This window comes from Pseudopodoces humilis, chromosome 18 (genome assembly GCF_049639895.1).
Source record: "Pseudopodoces humilis isolate 2021_Gansu_Grassland_sample_001 chromosome 18, ASM4963989v1, whole genome shotgun sequence".
Lineage (NCBI taxonomy): Eukaryota > Metazoa > Chordata > Aves > Passeriformes > Paridae > Pseudopodoces > Pseudopodoces humilis.
In genome coordinates this window covers 7,624,169-7,648,891 of record NC_142217.1, presented here as the reverse complement: position 1 = coordinate 7,648,891, position 24,723 = coordinate 7,624,169, and the positions used below count along the sequence as shown (strand labels likewise).

At 39.6% G+C, this 24,723-nt stretch overlaps 1 protein-coding gene across 2 annotated transcripts in view; it reads left to right on the top strand.

The window, feature by feature from the left end:
* Window positions 1-24,723, top strand: part of GRIN2A (glutamate ionotropic receptor NMDA type subunit 2A) — a 163,161-nt gene that overhangs the window by 85,680 nt on the left and 52,758 nt on the right. For both annotated transcript variants that reach the window (XM_005522881.3, XM_088063911.1), the window contains 3 exons: window positions 5,056-5,648; window positions 15,321-15,435; window positions 23,899-24,104. In XM_005522881.3, coding sequence (XP_005522938.2) covers window positions 5,056-5,648; window positions 15,321-15,435; window positions 23,899-24,104 — 914 coding nt within the window. The remainder of the gene's footprint in view (window positions 1-5,055; window positions 5,649-15,320; window positions 15,436-23,898; window positions 24,105-24,723) is intronic.

Here is a 24,723-nt window from a genome sequence, read left to right as displayed (position 1 = left end):
CTAACTTCAGTGTTCCTCTCCTGGAGCAAACTTTTAAAATAAAAAGTAAGGTCTTAGTTTGTCCTTTTAGTTGACCTTTATACATTTTTTGGCTGTGCATTTGCATAAGTTTAATTACAGAGTAAGAAAACTTCCACCCTTTTTCTGGCTCTGGTTTCACCATGTGTGAGGCCAGAGCGATGACAGGTCCTTGGGAAGTAAGTATTTTCTGCTTTTTGTAAGAATGAGCAAATTATTTCCACCCTCACATGTTGCTATGCTTTGTATGAAAGTACAAATTTTTGTATAATCTCCCTCAAATTGCTCCCATGATGATAATGGAGGAATTTTCTCCCTGGGCACCTTAGTGAGCTGTTTGTGTTGGGAATTGTGTGTTCTATCTCTTAATGAATAGAGTCGGAATGTAATAACTTAAGAATTCAAAAATATGCAGGGTGTCTTGGAGGAAAGGTTTTCCTTTCAGCTCTTCCACTTCAGTGCTTGCATTTATTGAAAGTTTGGCATGGGTCTGTGCCCTTCTACAAAGGAAAATCCTTTGTGGCTGGGGGCTGGATATTCATGGCAGAGAAATGCAATTCACTTCATGTTTACCAGGGAATCAATGCACCACTCTGAGTAATGGTACCAAGGTGACACCCTGCAGGATGCATTTTTTTACCTACATTTTATATCAGCTCAAATAATTTTACTCTGGCTTTCATTTTTTCCAGTCTTTATGAAAATTACAAATAACTACCATATTTCATGAAACAGGGAACAGCTTGCACTGTGTATGGAGACCTGGCACCACATGCTATGATTCTTTATGAGAATTGAATGCCTGATTTACAATGGTGTAAAATCAGAGAAAAATTATTTTCACTGATCTCTGTGAAAGAGAATAAGAACAAAGTAATTAAGATAACTTTAAAGTCCTACTTGTAGTCCTGTCATGATAACCTTGTTGCTATTTGAATAAAATCATCCTCTGGATTGCTTTTTAAACTCTCTTTCATACTGGTTTCTCCTTCCTGTCATAATATTGTCTTACCAGCAAAGTGCCTGTCCCTCTCTATGTCTGCAGAGTGGAAAATTGATTTGGTCCTGTGTTGACCTCAGTTTTGTTCTGGTTTAGAGTTCAATTTTCATTTAACAAAAGCTACACTAGTTTAGATATCAAATATTTCTTTTCTCAGCTGACCAACTCCTGCAGGCAGGCACAAGGTGCCACCAGGGCTTACCTCAGCTGTTCCAGGAGCTGGGAGTGGCACCTGCTGAGCTCGTGGAAAAGCCGGAGCTGGGAAACGAAAATGTCATGAAAATAGCTGATGATGAGGTTTCTAGAGAAATATTCCTGTAATTTGCTGGAACTGGGAAGTGAAATGTGCAATTCTGACAGCAGTGACAGATTTATAGACTCAGTACACTAATTAAAAACAACTTACTCTAATATATTAATCTATAAAAGGCAGCAGCAGGGAGAGCTGGGCTGCTCTGTGCACGAGCGTGGGAATGTTGAATTGCCCTTCTCCTGCAATGACAGAACTTTGTCACAGATGAAACTCAGGAATAACGTAAAGCAAGAAGCAAATGGAAGGATTACTTCCTTCTGGTGTGAAACATATGGGGAGATGTTTTGCTGTAAACTGTACAGTCATGTGCAAGACAGAAAGAAACAAAAAGTTTTCATTTGCTCTTTAACTTCTCTTTTCATTGCTGTTTTCTGCTCACATGGATGTGGTGGAATCTAGCTAAGAAGTTGGAAAAGAAAACTGCTTCTTCCAACTACATTTTTATTCATACTAGGTGTAACATCTTGGGATTGTCATGCTTTGAGATTCATCTGAGAAATTCCTCTGTAAAATTTTTCTTGCTCTGGATAAATTGTACTCCTTCCTTGCAACTTCCACCAGTAATCTCAATAGCTGGGGACATTGAGGAATGAAAAAAAAATATTTCTGGTATGCATTCAAAGCACCTCTGATATTACATCTGTATTTTTACTTCAGCAATGATTTAGATGGATGTCTCAATACATGACAAGATGACAGTTAAAGGGAAATAACTGAATAATTTTGGTTTTTTACAAACATCACTCTAGTTTGCATTTGAATATAAAAATTGGAACTTAGTATTTTGTTACACATATGGAATTTAAGTCTGCATAAATCAGAGGAATAATAATGCTTTTGGAAAGAGTGTGAAGCTTAAAGCCCCCCAAAATGAAAACCTCTGTAGATGTTTAAGAATACAGTAGTTGAATCTGTTACAGTTTCATTTATTTATTTGCTATTTCTTCATTAAATGTCACCCTTCCCCCCGCTCCAGTTTAATGGATATGTCCTTGAATATTCTCCTTATAGTCATTTAGGTATCTGCTGAAGTTCCTAAGGCTGCAATTTCCTTGTAATCTTCCATCTGTTTCAAATGCATTGTAAATACACAGTGAGATCTTCAGCTCTATAAGAGCATCCAGTGAAGTCAGTGCAGTTACATGGAATTTCTTCAGATGAGAATCTCACTTGTGATGTTTGTGTCTCCATTTTTCCTGAACCCAAACTTCTTCTCACTGTATAATTACAGGTTTTTTCAGCATTTTAATCTCAAATTAATCATGATTGCCTGATTTTGAATAGACTTTGTATTCACAATTCTAGGAAATGGGTTCCTGTAATATGGGTGTGACCTTTACGAAAATGTCCAAAACTTCTTTCATAAACTGTTTTTCTAACATAATATTTATGAAAGAAAAGGATTCTCTTTTGTTGTCAGCCTGCTACAATGGTGACACAGAGCACTATGCTCAAGACTGTTCTTAATTGCCAGGGAAGATGCCAAGGACTGCTCTAGGTTAAAAATCTGTATTTTTAGTCTTTTACTTTCTATAGTCAGAAAAGTTACACTTGAAAATGTCCATGTGATTTTTTTTTGCCCTCAAATACTTCAGTTGCCTCATTGGAGAAGTTCTTTGTGATGCACAAAGGACCAAGGTGTACGTAGTGTTTGAAAGAATTATTCTGTTGCTAAAAAACAGATACAGAAATGGAGAACAGTGAAAGGATATGGGATATGATGGATATAATCTATTTCATCTACTGTAAATTATTTTACTTTTTACTGTAATTTAGCAAAATCATAAATGGAAACCAAGATAAGAGTTGGAGAAAAAACCTGAAGTGATTGGCTTTGCGTTACAATAATTTTATGCTCAGTTAGGAGCTGCAGCAAAGTTGGATTCATGGCACTGTCTCTAGATATTTACTTTACTTTGTAGGAGTAAATCAGTAATTAAATAATTAAATGCTGACGCTGAGCAGCTTTTCTGTGTGCTGGGTTCCTTTAGCTGTGAGAATCCTCATATGAAAATTTTGTTTGCTGGTTTTTAAGTATTATCTAGTGCAGGTCACCAGGAAATAGCTCCTAAAAGACTTCAGTAATCAAATGTTCCTTATTCAATTCTTCTCCAAAATATATTTTATAACATTTGTAAATAACCCAAAACATTTCGAATCTGGCACTGGCATTCAGAATGTCATCACTGAGGTACCAAAGAGGCTATGGCAGATGATTTCATTACACCAGCAGTGTGTGTTTTATGCCTTCAATATCAGTCTTCAGGGTCTGACACAAGTTGTAAGACTTTTATTGCTGTTAAGCTATATAAAATCCTGGTGTCAGCTTCTTAATACTTGGAAAGTAATAACACTCCTCATCTTCTATTAAAAAAGGTACAGACTGTTTTCCTGGAATAGATTTGCAGAGCTTGTGGAGCTGAGCTATCATTCTCACTAATATTTGTGTGTTTAACACTACCCTGCCATGAAACCCAAATCAATTAATCTGTTTCTGCTCTCTGCAAGTGTAAAATAGGATAAGCATTTTGTGACCATGATCATAAAACTCTTTAAATTAAAAGCACTGTATGTGTCTTCCTCCAGAAGCCTGCGTAAGAAATCTTGAATGATTCATATCTTATTTTTAAATCATAATCTTTTGTTTCACCAGGAATTTATGCTTTCTGTGTCTGAAAATGATGCAAATAAGTTATGCAAATAAGTTGCCTCTACTGGTCAAGAATAAATACTGAAGTAAAATGAAAATAAAGAATTATCCAGCTTCCCATGTATAGTTTTGACACTCGAATTATTGTATGTAAATGCAGAATGTAAGCTTAAAAGATAAATTTAGATCTTACTTAGTAAAAGGAACTTAGAAAATATAGACCACTGAAAGCATTTAGAAATTTAGTGCCAACAAAATTAATTGTGCTGCCCATTTCTGATGATGTTAAAATAAGCAGCTTCTGCCCTCATGCTGTATAAAATATTATGAATTCTGTAAATCATAAGACAAATATCAGAAACAAATCTATGTTGGGTGACATTACAGAGCAATTCCAGACTCTGAAGCCATTGTTTGAAGTTATTTAAGTCCTTTAATGAGGACACTGACAAATTGCTTGTTGTCCTGAGTCCCATCCTGTTAATTCTCTATCAGGCATCAATGGCCCGTGTGCTCTGAATGGAGCAGCAACAGCAATGAACTGGGGACAGAAAATCTACTTCTGCAGAGTCTGAAAGCTTCCACCAAGTCTACTGAACCTTGGAAATGAAGTCCCCCTCAGATATTATGTCTGGAGTACAGAGCTCCTTCAGCACATACACAGCATGTGCATTGCACTTTATTTCCATTGTAACTACACATTGGTCTGAGTTTGTTGGGTTGCTTTCATATGTTTACAGGAATATTAAACTTTCTGCTGGAGAATTGTTTGACTGTGGGTGGCTGTCCCCAGGGAGCTTCCTCAGTAGCTACTGATTGTTGTCTTCAAGTGATCCAGCATTTGGAAATTTCCTATGTAAATATCAGTTTGTTACTTTTTGGCAAATATTTTGATTTAGCTGTAAGTACCCATGATCAGTGTTGCTTACTTATGATCTGAACATGATAAACCACAGAAAGTTACTGGAATGCAATGGAAGTTTGGCAGCTCCAGTAGAACAGGAGGCAGAAGAATGAATGTTCCCTTTGGAGCTGTACCAAGTTACTAATCTTTTGCTGTGTTTGGTATTATAGGATGTCATGTCCACGTTCTTCCAGTTTGGGGCTTCCATCCAGCAAGAAGCCATTATCATGCTGAAGATCATGCAGGATTACGACTGGCACGTGTTCTCTCTGGTGACCACCACTTTCCCTGGATATCGAGATTTCATCAATGTCATTAAGACCACTGTGGAGAACAGTTTTGTGGGCTGGGACATGCAGAACATCATCATACTCGATACTGCCTTTGGAGATGCCAAGACCCAAATTCAGCTGAAGAAAATCCATTCATCCGTCATCCTGCTGTATTGTTCCAAGGATGAAGCTGTCTACATCCTGGACGAGGCTCGGTCCCTGGGCCTCACTGGCTACGATTTCTTTTGGATAGTTCCCAGCCTGGTTAGCGGTAACACAGAAATCACTCCCAAGGAGTTCCCTTCAGGACTCATTTCAGCAGCTTATGATGAGTGGGACTACAGTTTAGAAGCTCGGGTTCGGGATGGCCTTGGGGTTATTGCCACTGCTGCATCAGCCATGCTGGAAAAGTATTCCTTCATTCCCGAGGCCAGGACGAGCTGCTATGGACAACTGGAGAAAAATGACCGGCCTTCTCAAACCTTGCACAAGTAAGAATGATTGCTTTGGGTTATTTTAACCTGTGTAGCATTGACAGTTTTCTCTTCTATTGCCACTGTATGTTTCTTGTAGGAGAATATTGTTTTTTGCTAATCCCGTTGAGCCCATTTTAAGCAGTGGTTTTCAGATGTTCCAGGAGAATGTGCAAGAGGACGTGCTGCACTGATAGCTGTGCTCCTGGAGATGATGGGTGCTGTGGAGAATAAACACTGCTCTCAATCTAGTGGAGAAGATGACAGAAATTGGTCTTAGAGGGTATGAAGCTGAGTTAAAAAAATTAGGCTGTTGTGTACTTTAACTATGAGGTAAAATTGCCAAAATGCTCTGGAGTCCATGCCTGTATCACTTGCATCAGCAGGAACCCGGTAATATTTTAGAAGACAAGCAATATGAAGCATTAAAGTGCTGTCCCTGGAAATTATAGAAGTATTAGATTAGTAAGGCAGCTTTTATCACATAAGAGCTGAAATCTGTCCCCTTTACTTGTAAGGGTATATTTTTGTCACCTCTAATAGAATAACTGTAAAACTTAATCGGCATTAATCTGAGCTGATATAGATGTTTTCTCTAAACAGTTTGTCAGATGGGAACTGCCAAGGTTTAAATCAGGATTCTTTTGTTATTATTATTTCCTTTTAATTATCCCTTTCAGACATGATACTCCTGATTACTTCTATCCAAAATGTTGCAGGGTAATATATTTCTTTATCTGGTCTGTGAGAGGAAGTAGGGTATCTTGCATATTTTTTAACAGCTCTTGACAATATGGAAGCTACTAAGTAGTATTTATGACGTTTGTTCTGACCAAATACTGCAGATGAAGCACTTTCTACAGAAAAGCAGGATAGAATTGGCACAGGAAGGAAAAGTTGGTGCTGATTTCAGAAAGGAGATTTTAGAACAGTTTTAATCTTGAGATGTATGTGCATATTTAGATTAGGAGTTGATTACCACACGATGTCCTGGAACAGTTGTTTTCCATGAAAACAACATCTTTGCACACAGCATTCTTCAGAAGCTTTCTTAAAAGCCAGATGCATCCAAGTAAATGAATTTTAACATTTCCTTACAGAGAACTTGTCTTTAGTATGACACTTGCAGGCTTTTTGTGCTCCCTTTCCTATTTTTGAGCCTCTGCCTCTAAAACCACAAATTCTCTAGTGGCATTGCAGAAAACCCACAGTTCTTTTCCTCCTGCCCCATTTGCCCCTGGGAGTGGCTCTGTGAGTCTCAGGGATCTGGGAAAGCTGTGGTGTTGCCCTGAGGTCAGGGCAGAGCAGTGGGAGGCACTGCTGGGGGGACTGTCCCACCCCTGCTGCTCCTCTCTGCATGTGCTGACAGTGCCAGGGAGCAGTGGAAGCATCCTGTAAAACAAATTCTGTGCTTTAACAGTAGGACCTGACCTACAAACAAAGCAGCCCCACTATTAATAATTGAACTCCAGTTTCTGTGAAACTTGTGTTCTCTTATAAGTGTGGGGTTTAAAATGCTCTTGGAAGGGGCACTTGGACCTGTTTTGAAAAAGGCTCCTACCCTATTGTTTGGCTAATACACTAGTGTAGACTTGAATTAAGTATTCAACACTCAGCATAAGCTGTATTTCTTTAAACAATCTTTATTTTCTCATTAAACCTGCATGAGTACAAGAACAGGACTTGTGAGTGCTAGGGCAGTGAGATTAGACTTCACCAGGAGATTCTGCAGCATGCAGTGCATGATGCACCTAGTAATTATTAATAGGAGAAGCTGTAGTGCACTGTGCTTAAAAAAGTCACTTCCTGATGTGAAACACTGAGTTATGAAGTAAAAATACCTTTTCTGTATTGGAGATTCTTTGAGCTTCTCCAACACCACAAGAATCAGAAGCAGGCTGTTTTCAATTTGGAAATATCAGAATTATACTAAAATGAATAAATTTTAAATAGTCTTTCTTATGTAATAATTCCCCCAAATTATTCTTGTCACATATAATCTGCTAGCAAGGCAAGTGTATACAAACTTTACCAGTATTAAATAATACTGGGGAGCTGACCAGCCTCTCCATGCCAAGGTGAATTATATAAATTCATTGTACTTTCTCATCCTCATCACTAAATTGTTCTTTCCTACTTTACATCAAATCAGTGTCTAAATTGGGGTTTTGTTGTGAAGTGGAATCTTCACAGTTTCTGGTCCCAGATAGTGCAGTTTCATATTGTCAACTACAAGATAAATGTGTTGTGTGCTGTATTAAGAAACTAACCTGAAGAAAGGATTTTGTGGCATGTTCCCAATGGAAAGGGCTGGAGTAACTGTAAATACCTTATGGACCTGGGATTTGCTGTGCTCTGTTCCCCTCTCCATCTGGGAATCAGTACTGGAGAAGTAGGGTTGGACAAGAGGACACTGCTGCAAGCTCAGAAGCAGAGAACTCAGTGGGAGTCAGGGAAGAGGCTGTGTAAGGGGATGCCTGAACAAAACAAAGCTCAAAATACACAAAAACCCCAGGATTTTTGGGCTCCATCTATTATAATGACAGTCTAATTCAGCTTTAAACCCAGGATGGTACGCTGAGGCTATGCTATAAAAGCTAATTTGCTTGTAAATGGAAGTTAGTAATGCTTTATGTGTGACTTCCCATATCTAGGTAGCAATTTTATCTCTGTTTGTGAAGAAATTCTGTGTAAAAAAAGCCATGAAGTAAAAGCTCCTCCTCCCTCTTTCTCAAATCCTTTGAGTATTAAAATGGTTTGGAAATATATTTGTTTTGAAGCACACAATTTATTTTTCCCCATCACTGCAATTCTAAGATGCTTTTATTGGCTTCCTAGATCCAGAATAAAATCAGGTTTGCTTTAGTTTTTGGAATGATCTGATCAATGTTCATTTCTGGTACATATGAGAAAGCCAGTTTTTCTCTATGAATAAAGGATTTATAATAAAATACAGGGTTCATTTTCAATGCATTAAAAACACAGATATATATGTATATTTGTATCTGTATTGATTCAGATCATCTTTTTCCATCTGTGTAAGACCCAAGGCAGAAAACCACTATTGTGTGAAATACTGGCACAGCAGGATAAATAGAATTAGCACCTCATTAATGCCAAGTCAGTTGAACAAACTCTTGTTCTCTCTGAAAAAAAGGAAAACAAGAAAGCAAACAAACAGCAAAACACAATAACCCTGCCAATCATGGGAGATGCTGCTGCTTTGTGCATTGAAACGGTGCTGCATTGTTTACAAGAGAACTCATGGTGTGTATGGAAGTCATGACCCTGGGAGAGACATTTCACTGCAACATTTCCAAGCACACCGATCCTTACAGGGATGGGTGAGGATGGTAAAGCGTTGCCATTGAAAAGGAAAAAGATGTGTCTGTCCATAGCTAGTCAGGTGTTTGCCGTGTGGTGCTGACATTTAGTGAGATTCTGTTCTGAAATACAGCCAAGCCATAGGCAGGATTTGGAGACCCATCCTTCAGCAGTGGAGGTGTAGATCCAGAAAGAATCCTACCCTTCCCAAGCACAATTTCCTTTATTTATCATCGCTGAACCAGGAGCAGGAGCAATGGGTAGTCCATAGGGCCAGGGACAAAAGCTTAGCTGTCCTTGCTGCAGTGCTGCTGTTATCCTTCAGCACAGCACCTCCTTCAGAGGGAGGGGGTTTGCTGCCCCCCTTGTCCTGATAGTTATTCACCAATTCATATTTTGAGTCCAGCTTTTAGCATGACAGATAAATTTGCCTCATTTGAGTGAAATCTGGGATTAAAGGGACACAATGGTTTGATAATAATCCTGCAAATCTGTTTAATCTTTTCCCGCATACAGATCAACAGCCAGTTTATAGAGGATTTGTTCAAGTCAGAGGACTTGTGAACAATAGGTATCATCTTTATTAGATGATTGAAGGTGTATAAATATTTAACTAATTATTTATGAGTCCAAAGTAGAACTGAACTTCACAGGCAACAAAGGAGGGGTTGTGTAGAGGAACACTCTGCCCCAGAGGCCCCAACATGGTGCTGGTTTACTGACAAAGTGATTAAAAAAATTACTGAAAATCTGTATTAGAATTTTCTCCCATGTTAGGTCAGCTTAGGAAGCAGAAAATACCAAACGGTTACTGGATTTGAACATTACCTTGTTATAGTGATAATTAAAATAATTTAAAGCAAGAGAACAAGTGTGGCCTCTGGCAGTTGGGTGGAGCCTGCCTTCAGGGCTGAAAGCAGGGCTCAACAATCAAATTATCAGTTCTTGTAGATGGAGCTGCTGCAGACACCATCCCCCTTGCAGGAAGCCAGGCACACATCATGGGGAAGAGTTTGGGATGGTTCTGAGGTGGTGCAGCAATGTCTGATCAAATTAGTGCTTCTTTTGAAATGCTGATGCTAATAATAGCATTAACTTGCTAAACATTCTGGTGTTCTGATGTTACACTCATCTGTGGCACATCCCAGGGAGTTGAGCTCTTTCTTTCTTCCCTCCCTTTGCCCCCTCTTTCAGAAGGGCTCCCCAAGAGTTTTGTTTGTCTGCAGAACAAGGTGCCTTTTCCAGCGCCAGTGGCAGTGAATGCTTTAAGGAGCAGCTGGCAGGAGGTCACAGAGGCTGGCATGCTGTTCCTTCTGCACAGTCACTGAGCTGATCACTCCCAAAGTTTTACTCATCCGTGCTGGCTCCAGGCCTAGGGAGACACAGCTCCAAAGCAAGGTACCCTTGTGGAGGAGCGAGGGCTGGGAGGAGGAGGAGGATGCACAAAGAGCAAGCATCACAGCAAAGGATTTGAATTTAGAAAAAAAAAAAAATCCTACATAGCATAGGATATAGAATTGACTTTAAAATAATGCATCAGTACCTTCTTTAATAGGGTTCTACTGCAGACATATTTCTGTATGTACTTCACACATTATTTATTCTACATTAAGCATTTTTTTATTAAATTTTACAGAGGAAATCTGTTTCTTAATGATAAATTATGTGTCTTGGGGTTTCTACTGATAAGTATCATTCAAATGTCATGGTTGAATCATAGTAAGGAAGTTCAGCAGTTCAGAGCCTCAACAAGATAAAGAAAAGACAAAATTTGGATTCACTCCTACTTTTTTTGGTATGCCAAGCCCAGATAGGCTGGCTCTCTAGGTTATTAAAATGGTTGGGTTTACACTATTTGCAAGAAAGAGAAATATCACTAGATAACATGTTTTGAGGCCTTTCATCTGCTTTAAATCTCAGTTTGGAAATTCCTTCTTTGAGAGAGAAGAGGGAGAGTTTCTCTTATGCAGCACGTATTTCCCAAATCTCTGCTACTTCTCTTCATTGCCTGCAGTTGTCAGAGATTTGAAACACTGCCCCACAGTGAAGAAGACAGCAAATAAAAATGATAGTCCCTGATGATGGCACCTGGGGAGTTTATCAAGTTTGATTATCTCATCTGAGGGCAGGAAATGTAGATCTGAACTCATGGCAGAGAGGAGTCCCCTGGTCCTTCTGCTCCCTGCAGCTGTTCTGCCCTGTGCTTTGTTTTACAGATCTAAGGTCTCTCCTTAGAAGGTAGCTTAGAAATGACACATTTTCATTAATGCCTCTGCCTTACCCATTCTATCTGTCCCAGCTGCTGATGTGTTTGGGATCTGCATTCTAGGTGAATTTCACACTAATTGTAAAACAAGCCTGTTACTACAGAGCTGATTGCGTTCCTGAGCCCGACCAGTCCTGGAGAGTCTTGTGGGACACGGGTGGGTGGGCAGGAGACTGTCCATGCTGAGGAGATGAATATTGTGAGGATGCTCCTCCCTTACATCCCAGAGAGAGCACATGGAGGGTGCTGAGGCTCTACAAGTGCCATCGCATCTGCTTCTGTGTCATGGGATTGCTCTGCTGTGCTTCTATTCTGTCCTTGTTGGCTTCCTTACATCACCCTGAGAAACTTTTGAGACCAGGGCTAGGGTTGATCTTTGTCTGGAACAAAGTGACCTTAATAATTTACATAAGGTTGTGTTTTTTCTATAAAATAATGCCCAACACAGAATCCACAAAAGCCTTCTTGGTTTTGCTGTCAAATCCTTGGCTCTGTTAGGAGAACACTTGTGTATCTTGCATAGATATAAATATGGTAAACTTCAAAAGAAATGCCATGGCCTGCAAACATGTTTGCTTTTTATAACATAGAAGTAGAAAACCTCAAAGATTCTGCTCCAGGATTTCAACTGTTTTCATCCAGTATAGGAAATTCTTCGCAAACACCTCATGGAGAAGGAAGTCCATGGCTCCTGTGAGGAGTCTGGCCAGAAAGGTGCCACTGTGTCAGAAATTTTGTATCCAAGCAAATGGCGCTTTGAAAACTGAGCTCTGATCCCTCTGGCAAAGTCTTCACTCATTTGTTAATGGAATTAGAGTCAATGAAGTTGTAATACTATAGTTACAGGGTAAGAAAACCCAGCTTTTGCAGTATGTTCTGGCTCTTTGGGTAAAGTTAAAATTTTGACAGGAATAAATATTGCAGTTTTGGCATTAATCTGAAGCTCTGTGTGAACTACTTGATCTTTCTGAGTCTTATAAAAATAAAGTTGGAAACCTTGAGAGAAGTTTGTAACCTGGGTGCTTCAAAGGCTTGCTGTGAAAACAACAGCAAAAGTGTTCTGCTGTGGTGTTCCAACACTTCTCAGTTTTGCTAGGGAAGGTGACAAGCAAAAAATAATTGTATAAATGTTTAAAAGAGTTTTTACATAGTTAAGGTTTGGTTCTTTTCATGATAAAAAACCTGTTTTGGATTTGATGTGAGACTAGCTTAAATTCTGTCAGAAAAAAAAGTGCCATTTTGATCTATGTATCACCTGGGGAATCTTACAAATACTGGTTTGCAAAAGTTAATTAAGACTTCCATGTCATAATACCATCACAAGGCCATGCACTATCGTGTCTTTGCAAAGGCTGTAGCATTAATGAGGAATGGAAACAGATTACCTACAAGTCCATGGTGTGTTGCTAATTGACCCCTCAAAGTAACGAGTTCAAATAACTAAACACATCATTTAGTTAAGAACAGGAACTGGCATTTCCAAAGCTACTTCAGAAATATATTTTATCCAATTCAGAAGCCAAAGACCTCTTGCACAGAATTAACCTTGGATAATCTTAAAATTCTATAAGAATAACATAATATAAATTCTTCACAGTGTTATTCCTAACCAGGAACAGACAAGCACTTGGTTATTTTTTGTAGGACAAGCTGTTTGGGATTGTGGCCAGTAAAAGCAGAGCAGGACTTCTGTCCTTCACAGAGGAAAAATGACAATTCAAAAGCGAGTGTAAATTGTAAGCATTGATTTCTGGAGAACATGGGCAGCTGATGAATTTTGTACAGAAGAATGTGCTTGGGGAAACAAGAATCTCTTTGAAGTTCTTTTTTATTGCTGCAGTGTGAGAATCTGGGGTAGCCCAGAGTGCGTCACTCATACCTTTGTGTCTGGATCAGAGAATACAATTTTAAGAGACTTTTCAGATTAGGGAATTTAAAAACAAAAAAAACACAAACAAAAACCCAAACCTTGCAAAAAGTATTTCTTTACTTAATGGCTGATAAATATACATGGTTTAAAAATACACATAGAGTTCAATCGAGTTGTGGTTCATATTAGTCTTTTTGGAACACTTGAGCTTCAGCACTGCATCTTGTGATGGTCCTTGACTAGCTTCCAGTCATTTGCATATTAATCCCAAAATACGATGAGCAGTGTTTGAAATCAGGGTGATCCTACCAAACTCCATTAAGGAAGAGTTCAACTCCAGTCCAGTCACCATTTTCTGTGGTTAAAAACCCAAGTGAACACAAAGGCCTGATGGAATACAGGGTGTGTGCTGGGGTCCAGCCCTTAGGAGGGGACACAATGCTTGGCTTTCAGCTTCAGTGAAGTGAGGTGGTTTGTGCCCGGCCCTGCCAGGTGATGTGTTCATTTTGAGGGGTGTTACCTCATGGGTGTGAATTAGGGGAGGGTGCAGAAGAGCAAATGCAAATATTGCTTGTTTTCACAGCACATCCTTGACTTCCTCTTGTGCTCACTTCCCAGGCATTTCACTCCCTGGGTCACACAGTGGTTTTCAGCACTGAGTGAATGTTATGCTGGTTTCTTACGTGTGTGCACAAGTAAATCCTATTTGGTGGTTTGCTGCCTCTCAAGGTGGTGAACAAGCTTTTTGTTCCCAAGCAAGATCTTTCACTGCTGGATGAAAAATGGAATATACGGGAAAACAGTTCAACTGAACAGCAAAGTTCTGTCAAGGGGAAAATTTTCACACTGGAAGTCTGTCATGAAATGTGAGTTATTACAATGGGTGAATTTATAAATTACTGTCAAACTGGTACTGAATGATGTTAGTATGGCTGTTCAGGGTACTGCACATTTAATTATTAACTGTTATGATACAATGCCATTATTTCTTCTGGGTCTATATATGTTTATTTAGTGTGCTTTCGCTACTGGGATTTTCAGTAGCTATGTCAATACAAAGCCTTCTCCTTTGAATCTGGAGCAGAGGAATTTTGTCTATGTCACATTCCCCAGGAGATCATGCTGCTACTACTGCTAAAAAAGCCAGCCATAACAACCACCCAACTAACCCAAAAGAACCCTCCAAACCCATAGAAACATGTAAAACAGTATCAGTTTCTTGTGGATAAAACATGACAGGTAATGTATGAAGAATAGTAAATTTCTGCCCTTCAGAACACATCCCTCTATGGGATGGACATCTACACTTCTGTCAGCATCAGTCTTGGACTGAATTTCTTTCAATTAAATACACTGAGAATTCAGAGCAATTCAATGTGAATAACTTCAGACCACAGAGCTGGGCTGGGGGGGTGTACTGTCTTCTTCCTGAGATTTTGAATTGGAGTTTTACTTCTTACTGTGGGATAGCCCTGTCAGCTTTACACTAACAGTGTGGAGTTTTGTTTTTTTTCAACAAAATTTTAAAAATTTCCATTCTTTAATATTTTATGTTGTGTTCCTCTATTTTTTTCCTATTCAAAATACTAATTAATTCATATGTCTTTTGAAAACCATTAAAAAGTAACTAAATACAAAAGAATAAAAAAACATTAATCCTTTTTCTTTTGAAATTACCGAACTGAATATTTACCAACACCTTCAAAGCTTTCATGTCTGGTTTTGGCATTAGTGGAATTTATCCTTGTATCACAACAACGCTGTGTAGCAACAGTTTTGGGAAGAGCTGACAGGACTCCTGGAGGTCTGAGCAGGGGAAGACAGATCGGATGCACTTTGCTCTGAGTATTACCCAGTGACACCACAGTGCAATGGCACACACAGAGGTGATGTGGGTTTGTTTAAAATGCTCTTGGAAAGCTGGTGAGGTTGTGCAAAGTACCAGGAAGGTTATTCAAGGAGGGGAGTGATTAATCATATGGAAGGTGGAAGCTGTTAAAAAGGATGTCTGCATTATAACTCACACATCAACAATATTTTGCTTTGTCTTGAGCTCTGAACTGCCTTGCAATGCCCCAACTCCCCCGCTGCCAGTGCAGGCTTTCCACAGCACCGGCAGGGTTTGGTGCATGGGCTAAATCAGCGGTTCTGGTGACTGCACTTGCTGCTGCTCATTAACTGCTGGACAGCCCATTAATTTTTCAATGAACTTTTCTTCCTTGCCTTCCAGGTTCATGATGAATGTGACGTGGGAAGGCAGAGATTTGTCCTTCACAGCAGATGGTTACCAGGCACACCCCAGGCTGGTGGTGATAGTGCTGAACAACGAGCGGGAGTGGGAAAAGGTGAGCGCTGCTGGGGGACCCGCGGGAGGATTAATGGCACAGCTCAGTGCTTCTGCTCCAGCAGCCTTGTCACAGCACTTCAGGAGAGACAACTTCACACAGTCCTGAGTATATCTGATGAGTTTTAACAGATCAGTGAAGAAAAGCCACATGGATTTCAGATTTCTATGAAACGTGTCTTGCATTTCCAGTTCTTCTTAAAATTTAGTAAAGTAAAATGGATAACTGAAAAATGTCCAAAAAGCTTGGTCCCCAGTGACTTGAATTTGGATGGATTTTTATATCTTGACAATCCAAATCCTTTTATTTGCTTGATTTTGTGCTTTTTGGCAGATTTTATAGTAAAAGCACACTAAAAAAAACCCAACTGTGAAGTTCCTGTTGAATTGGGGAATAATCCTGTCAATGTTCACCTAAAAAACTCAGAATCTTGACTGGTCCAGGTGGACAGGTGATGTCCGTACATTTCTATATAGATTAGAAGGAAAAATGCCTTAACATCAATGTTAATTGTATATGCAAGTAATAAATGAAAAAGGTCATCAAAAGCATTCTTTAAAACTCCATTCTCAGCTGTGATTTTTTTGGCTCTGAGTTTTGCAGGCAGTGACCCTATGTTTTAAAAAAACTTGTTTTAAGAAACTGTTTTTAATATAAGACTCTAGAAAAACATACATCTATATCATCCACCAGCTTTATTTTAAATTCATGAAACGTGATTCTGCATCTTCTAAATTGCTGCTGAAATTTATGAATTCTTTTTGTTATAGTTTTAAAAACCCATTAAATCAACTTAAAACTCCAGTTTATAAGACTACAAGACTCTTCATGATGATGAATAATAATGACAAAATCAGAATTACTGAAGGACATCTCAATAAATATGCTAGTCATGCAGAAACATAGAGAGTAGTCCTAGATTATGCTGTGTATTTCGTTATGTTCATTTGATGCAAATTTAATTCTCTGGATAAATTTAATCCTCTCCAAATGTGTCAATCTGAATCTTTGGAGGAATCATTTGCTCACTAACTGCTATGAAAATTTCTTACCCTATTTTAAAATTCTTCAACAGTCTGCATATCATATATAATGTTCTGGAAAAAATATTATACTGCTTGGGGAATGTTATTAGTACGAGGTGCCAAAGGAAGAAAATGCTCAAAGAGGCAGCCAACAATGCTTGTGTTAAAATAATTTCATACATTTTGTACCTTGAAACTTCTCTAAAGAGACCATTCAAAGGACAAGGAGAGATGGGTCTGATGTTTTTGAAAAATGAGCTAACAGCAGCAAAGAAATACTGGATATATGAACCAACATTATTTCCAAGAAATAACTTGAGCCTGTTGTAACCTTCCAGTGACTCCCCTGTCTGAAAATGGGTTTGGAGCAGGTTGTGCTGTCCCTGCCCGTGGTTGTCCCACTCCTCCTGCAGCGCTGGGTGAGGGCTCTCTGGAGGCTGATCCTCAGTTTGTCTGTGCACACTTTTCCAGCTGGCAAATCCCCTCCTGCTCATTGTCAGATTTGAGGGGCTTCTAGGAGGAGGAACAAAAATGGATGTGTGTGCTGGTGAGTGGCCCTGCTTTGGAGTCCTGCTGGTGGCTGGTGAGGCGTGAGGGCAGGGCAGCTCTGGTGGCTGCTGCTCCAGCACTGGGCTGTGGGAAGGGGGCCATGATTAAGTAGGAATTATGTCAGAGGGGAGAAGTGAAAGGCGGCCAAGAACGCTCTGTCACCACCAGACTTGTTCTCCTGACCACAGGCTGATCCCTGCCTCTGTGGATGAGGACAAATAAACTGACTAATCAATTATCCTGGCAAGCTGGACATAGCTCTGGGCTGTCTGGGCACACCCCACATCTTTCCAGCCGAGTGTCACCGTGCACTTCAGCTCCATTGACTTAGAGATTGAGAAGGCCCTTCCCTACCACATGGTTTATTTGAACAGCTCTCTAGTGTTGTCTCAGTGTTCTCTCCTCCAAGTTCCACATTTTACCCCATATCTCTTAGGCAATTTCTTTCCTCCTGTTCCTTCTCCTTGAGCTGTTTTGCTCAATTTCAAAACTGTCAAAGTTACTCATCTGAGATCTAACATTTGCTGCTCTGAGTTTCCAGGCAGGCACGCGCTTCTCCTTTCTCTTACAGTGTAGCAGGGAGAATCACAGAATGATTTTATTGAAGTCTTATTAAATATCCCCAATCCTATATGGAAAAAAATCAAGTCTCAGTATCTAATTAAATAATTTACTCATGTGAAAAAATGACAATGCAACAGCCTGTTAATCCTCATAATTTAACTAATGTACATACTGCAAGTAGTTACTTTATTATTTATGTAGAAAGAGGAATTGTGGTTTATGTGAAGATTTTTTTTACCTGTTGTTCTCCTGAAAAGTCAAGATTTATTATTAAAACAAATTCTTCTTTGGTTTTAATCTGCTTTTATTCAAATACAATTTTTCCTTGGTTTCAGAACTGATATACTTCACTTAAAGCTTGAGGTTATAGAGAGGCCATTCAAGCTTTGCAGCATATATCTCACCCCTTGGAAAATAAGTTATTTTTTCTTTACAAGTGACTCAGTATTGAAACTTTGAGGTGGTAACTTCACATGTAAATGGGGTTGACTGAGGGGTTTGTCCCATATCAGATGCTGAAGAAAGCTGTTTGGACGATAATAGTTTGAAGACTGAGAATCACGTCTTGGGCGGGTTTCACAGGCATCCAGCAAGATATTTTGACAGATCCTAAAGCAGCTACTCAAACTTCTGACACCAACATTCATATTCTTGCTGCTGATCTTGACAGGCAAAGGGGATGCTGTTCTCAGGCAAGAGATTTTTAAGAAGACAAGCTTAATGTGCTTGTTAAAGTGAAACTTGGTAAATTTACCAGAGTTAACAGTGTTAGTATCACTGAAGTGCTGCAGGATCACTGTGCTAGTGCTCAGCAACCCTCAGAGGCTCAGCAGCCCCAGCTGCAGCTCCTGTTCATGTTACCTCAGAGAGGTGGGACCTGCCTGTCTCACCTGGCCCATCAATTTCCCTGAGCTGCCAACTTCACAGTCTGCTAGTCTGGATTTTCTTTTTTTTTTTTTTTTTTCTAATAGATATTTTAATATGGAAATAAATCAAATCAGTCTAATATTAACATCATATACTAGAATATGATTACCAGTGGCAAAAGTAGGCAGTTGAATTAGCAGTGTGTATCATATTTTAAGTGAGGTGGGGAAGACTGTATTTAAACATGAGTGTGTTCCATGTGTAAAGATGAGTTCCAGGTTAAGAGCAATTTTTGCTGATACTCCAGGTAGATACAGATAAAATTATCATGGTGGTCTTTATTCTGGGTGAATTTGTGTGCTACATGGCACAACTGCTAATTAAACAAGTACTATTACTTACATCCAGGTTTATTCTAAACAGAGCCTGACATCTTTGACTTTCCACCAATGCAGGATTTAATGCAGAACTTGATTTTTCTCTGATTAAGGAGCATATGCCAGGTTTCCAATCTCTGTGTGGGGTTGTACACATTTGTATCTAAGTAGGAAGGAGTGGGCAGAGGGTGCGTGATTCCTGCCTGGAATAAATGAACCAGGGTCTTCACGGAGAGCTCCATCTGGCTACCAACATCCACCATCACATAGCCCAGAAAAGACAGCTCCTGTATCTGACTGTGGAGCTGACTTCACTGGGCAGGAGCTGAGAAACCTAACACAGGCAGATTTCTGACAGAGCTTTTTGTCAGAGTACTGCGGGCATAAAAAAATCAGTGAGGTGCTCCATGGTAATTTCTTGTGAAATCTCGATTGATTTGAGCAAGGGTCATGGCAGCTGAAGAATCCTCATGTCTCATGATAGACATTCCCTAACACTTGTGTGGAAATGCAGATATTTTAACTAGAACAGATGAATTTGCCTGAGCTAATCATCTATTTGCTGGGGTATCTTTTGTCAGTAGCTGTGTGTTGTAATGTGATATATTCTTTTTGCCCATAGCAGAAGCAGCAGCGTGCTCTTTAACATCTGTTGGGTTGTCATTCCCTGTGTTCCATCCTTGTTGTTTTTTGTATTTAGTCTTCCTGTAAATATGCCTATCCTGACACTTACTGTCAGCTGAAAATTGCATATTGTTTCTGTATCAGTGAGCTTTTGCCTAGCCTAAAGGCCTTTCCTTTGACCTTTACTCTGCTGATTTGTTTGATTGCACCAACTATTATGCAGCATTTCTTAAATTGTGTATTCCCAAGGAGGATCCCATTTCTTTGCTGCTGTAAAGGAATCATAGCTCCCATGGAAAGCAGAGGTGGTGTTCTTTGCCCCTGTTCTTTACACCTATATAACAGAGAACAGGAAGGCTTTAGGGCAGCTCTCCCTCACTGTCTGGGCATTTCTGGAGAGCTGTAAGGTCTTCACTGAGTTCAGAGGTGACAAAAAATCTGCCCCCAGTGGGAGGTGGAGGAGGGAGCTGTCAATTTGTTTAGCTCTCTTCCTTTCTAGTGACATAATCACCTCTTAAAATGGCTTCTCTGGCATGAGTCTGAACTCTGGCACTGCACAGGGTTTTCTGGGACGTTGCCCAGAACCAAAACCGTACCAGCCTCTGAGGATTTGGTGAGTCCTAATTGATAATTCCTATTGAAAAATGAGGCTTCAGGAGGTGGTAGCTTTTCTTTCTCCTCCTGTTTGTTTATAATCTCACTGGGTCCTGTGTTTTCCTTGGAGCCCTGCTGGTCACAGGACTGGTGCCTTCCTGATGGCGTCAGCAGCAGCCATGAGGGAAGAGCAGGACATTTGCATTCCCCATATGAGATTTTACAGCAAATTTTGAAAACTTCAAAGTCTTTAAATGGATGTCTTCAAACCTATCAGGACTGTAAAACACTTCTTATTAATAAGATATGGAACTGCTCGCATCATATTTTGTCATTTAAATTTAGAGTGCCATTGGGAAATATGGACCTTCAGAAACATGGAAGTGACAAAGGTGTACAGCAGAAGGTGTACAGCAGATGCTGTGTCTGGAGGAAGGGTTTTGCTCTTGTGCTTTGTTCTGCAGCTGTTATTGTTAACCTGACAAACTCTATTTCAGCTTTTTAGTTATTGATTTAAAGCTTGCCATAGTAGCTCTTCCTTTTAAGTGGAAAAGTGTAATGAAAAAATGGTAGTAAATAGTTTTTCAATAAAGCAAGCTGGACTGGATTTTGTATTTGCTCAGCACTATTTTCTTAACTGGGACAGCGCAAAAAATATGTTTTGCAACGTATGTGTGTTAAATGTAAAAGGAACATCCCTGAAAATCTTTCTCTTTTGAAAGGTTTGGCTGGGTAGTCCTGGGAGTGCATTTAGTATCCATGTTGTCATGTAACATTTTTTCTTACAAAGGGGTGATGAGTGTGTGCTGTGTACAGCTCCCATCTGCTGGGAGGAGGGTGACAGAACCGAGGTATTTGTTTGTTTTTGGTGAGATATGCTGGTGTGACAGACTCGCTTTCTGTGCCAACACTGGCACACGGGGAAGCTCTGCTCAGGATCCAGCCCTGCTCTTTTTCTCTGCTTCCATGGCCTGTGTGAAGGTGTGTGAGCAGGATTGTGTCAATCATCCTTACATTGTTTAGACACTTTAGGATGCAGCTCTGAGGTATAGAAATGTGTAACTGTGCAGGTCTCTGCCTTTGGCTGCCATGCAGAAACACACCAAACTCTTCATTGTCACTCTCCTTGGCTGCAATCTGACAAAGATAATGAGGCTTGGACGGGGTGGTCAAGGCACATGTGCCAGAGTCAGATGTGGGGTGCTTTAGGCACCAGTGGAGGAGATGAGATGAGTACCCTTGTGACTGCTAACTTAGTCTGACTTCAAACAAGCTCTTCCATGCTCTCAGCTGTTTTCCCCTTCCCTTCCTGCATCCTGTAGAGATTAAACCAGGAGGAATATTCCAGACTGCATGTGAAGTAGGGGAGAATAGGAAAGAATGTGCAAGTTCAAAAGAAATACAATGGTTATATGTACTATTGCATGTCTCTACTTGAAGATGAGTTTTGCACCTACAGTAGTGAATCAATGGTTTGATGCACTGTTGAAACCGTATTTTTAAAGTAATTTCCTTTCCTTTGGCTGTAAATGAGGATTTCTATGGTTTGGGAAATAATCTGTCCCAAAAATGTTTCTATTGCCCTTTTTTCAAGTGAAGGTTACCTTCTGTATTTCTCTGGGATCAAACCCATATTTATTATCAGTGTAACTAGAAGTGAAAGAAATTTTTCATAAGTCTCTGGATAATTTGTGGCATTTGTTTATAGTACAGTAAATGTATATGCATGAACTTTTTGACAGTTCTGTAATGGAGCATGTTTGCATTTTTAATGTGTTACCCTCAACTTGAATATTCTTTTTCAAAAATATTTGTTTTACAAATACATACTACTGTGTTTATTACCTCAACACAGTAGTTCCATAGATGTAGCTATCAAAAGAAATTAGCATTTCCCCAGATCCAGGTATTTAAATGTGTCTGGCTGTATCCTCCTCCGAGCAGTAAAATGGAGTTGCTCCCATTGAAGTAGAAAGAATACCAGAAATGGTGGTATCAGGATATCATCAACTTTGGTGTTCTTCTGTTAAAAATACCACAGCAATCGCTGTGTTATTGGTAGGACCAGGTGTCCAGGTGGCAGAGGGATGTGCCTCGGGATCTGCCTCCTCCCAGCATCCTGCAGCAAGTGTTTTGGGAAGGCAGGGCTGCCCCTGACCCCAGAAATGCCATCACATTTTATTCTCCATGCTTGGAATAGGCAAATGCTCGGGCACATTTTCCACTCCTGAAATCCCTCGTATTCCTTGGCACGTTTGGTGTTTGTCTGAGCTCCTGGGCTGGCTGGAATCCTCCCCATTCCAGATGGCCACTTCCATGTCGTACTCAGGGCTGTGACGACACCGTGCAAGCTCACGTCAGCCAGCACACACTGCTGCCACTGCCACCACGCACCACACCTTGACAATTAAACTGGTTTATTTATAGAATCAATAGATTGTTTCCCCATGTTTGAACTAGCCTTTCTCCTAAAGTCCACTATGTTTTGGTTAAATTTCATACTAGAAATGTATATACACAGTAATCATAGGTACAATTCCCATTGATTTAAGTGAGAATTCCTACTTCCCTTGAGATGTTTTGAATTTCCTAATTTAAGTGAGTAGAGATTTGACATTTCTGCCTCCTACATTAAAGTTCAGTAAGACATCTTGACTTATAAACAGGATGGAAAGGAAACTGCAAAGGTCATGTGCTTATAGGCTTCCCTAAATAGGAATGGGTATAAATCATGTTCTTTGGGAATTTTTGTGATTAACTTTCAAGTTTTTAGAATACAGAACATAGGTAACAATTTAAAAAAAACAAATTTAAATACCCGAGTCTCATATTTTACGGTTAATTCCCACTATTTTCCTTGCAAAAGAAATATTTTAACAGTCTTATGATTATGTTGTCATTTGTTTAGCTTAAGCAACTCAAGAATTATTAAAATGCATTAGGTTATAAATTATGTGGATTGCTAGCTCATTTATATTATCTGTCATCAGATAAAACATGCAATTAGATTTCTGGATAAAAAGTAGTTAATCTGAGGAGGGAAATACTAGACTCAAAAATATTTAAATCATAAATTTCCTTCTGGTGATCTGGAAATGGAAAAAAATGTGGATTAATTTAGAAGGGATATTTTATAATAGTAAATAAGCTGGCAGTTTTCATATGTGGTGGGGTTTGCCTTCTTAAATGCACCCAAAAGTTGGCAGGATGAAATAGTTATTTCTAATAAGAACTATTTCTAATAGAAATTCATACTAAAAATGTGGTTTGGTCTGGCTCCAGTGGAAGCCTGGGTGAAGGCTTTTACAATGGCTTTTCATTGTATAAAAACAGAAGATTCTTCTCTTTGGGAAGATACAGAAATGAAATTGTGATATTTTGGTTATCGGTCGGATGTGTAGGTGTGAGTGTGCGTTAGGGTTTTTGTTTGGGGTTTGTGGGGTTTGGTTGGTTGATTTATTTTTTTTTTTTAATACTTTTTTATTACTTCAAATGGGTCCTGATTACCAATAGAGTATCTGGTTGCTGTTCTGGCTCAAATAGAAATGCTGAATATCAAGTTTCAGTGCATGTAATGCTGGGTGACAGATAGTGTGAACTGATGACATCCAGTTAGTGTGAACTGATGACATCCAGTCTGTATAAAAGAGTTGCCTATTAAAATAACGTTACCTTATTTATCTTTACCACTGTGCATTTTCTCATTTCATGCAATTACGAATGAATTCTAAAGTAATTTTAACAACAAAACCCCCAAACCAGCTGTCCTGGCCGTGTGCCTGTGTGCCAGCCCATGTAATGTTGGCTCCCCTGGGTCAAACACCAGCAAGCAGCTCTCAGATCTGTGGATCTTGGCCTTTCAGGTGGGGAAGTGGGAGAACAACTCCCTGAGCCTCAAGTACTCGGTGTGGCCAAGGTACAGCTCCTTCGCCGACAGCGACCCCGACGACAACCACCTGAGCATTGTCACCCTGGAGGAGGCTCCCTTTGTCATTGTTGAGGATGTGGATCCTCTCATGGAAAGCTGCCAGAAGAACACGGTGCCGTGCCGGAAATTTGTCAAACTTAAGTGAGTAAATACACTTTTCTTTTCCTGACTGCAAAATATAGTCCTTTGTTTTCTCACAAATTATTTCCTTCCTTCATGCCTGCCTTCCTGCCTTCTTGCCTGCCTGCCTGCCTTCCTGCCTTCTCCATATCTTTGCTATTCCTTCAATATTTTGCTTCCTATGTCTTTTTCCCTTTCCCACGTGGTGTGCTCTTTGCACATCCTCCTTTTTAAAAAGTTGTGTGTTTCTGGTTATACACGTGTAAGTCACATTCAGTTATTAACAAGAGAGTAAGTTTATAGTAAATTCAAAGTCAATGAGAATCAGCCCTTTTCAGTCACATGGAAGAAGATTGTGTTCCAAAATGAGACTATCTTAATGAGTCCTCTTTGAATTGTTTCCAGTTATGTTAAGATATGCCTACTTTCATTAGTCTGTAACAATTTGAAAATATCTCCTAATGAAAATGTAAGTTTATGCTGAAATTTGGTATAGAATAAACTATTCCAGCATAAAGTACCACTGTGACTTAGCATCAAGAAGAAAGTCCCCTTCTTTCAGTGCTCCATAACTTTGGTGCAGTCATTAGAAATCAGTGGAAGAGTTTCCTCTGTACATTTGTCAGCTGTGTTTTACCTG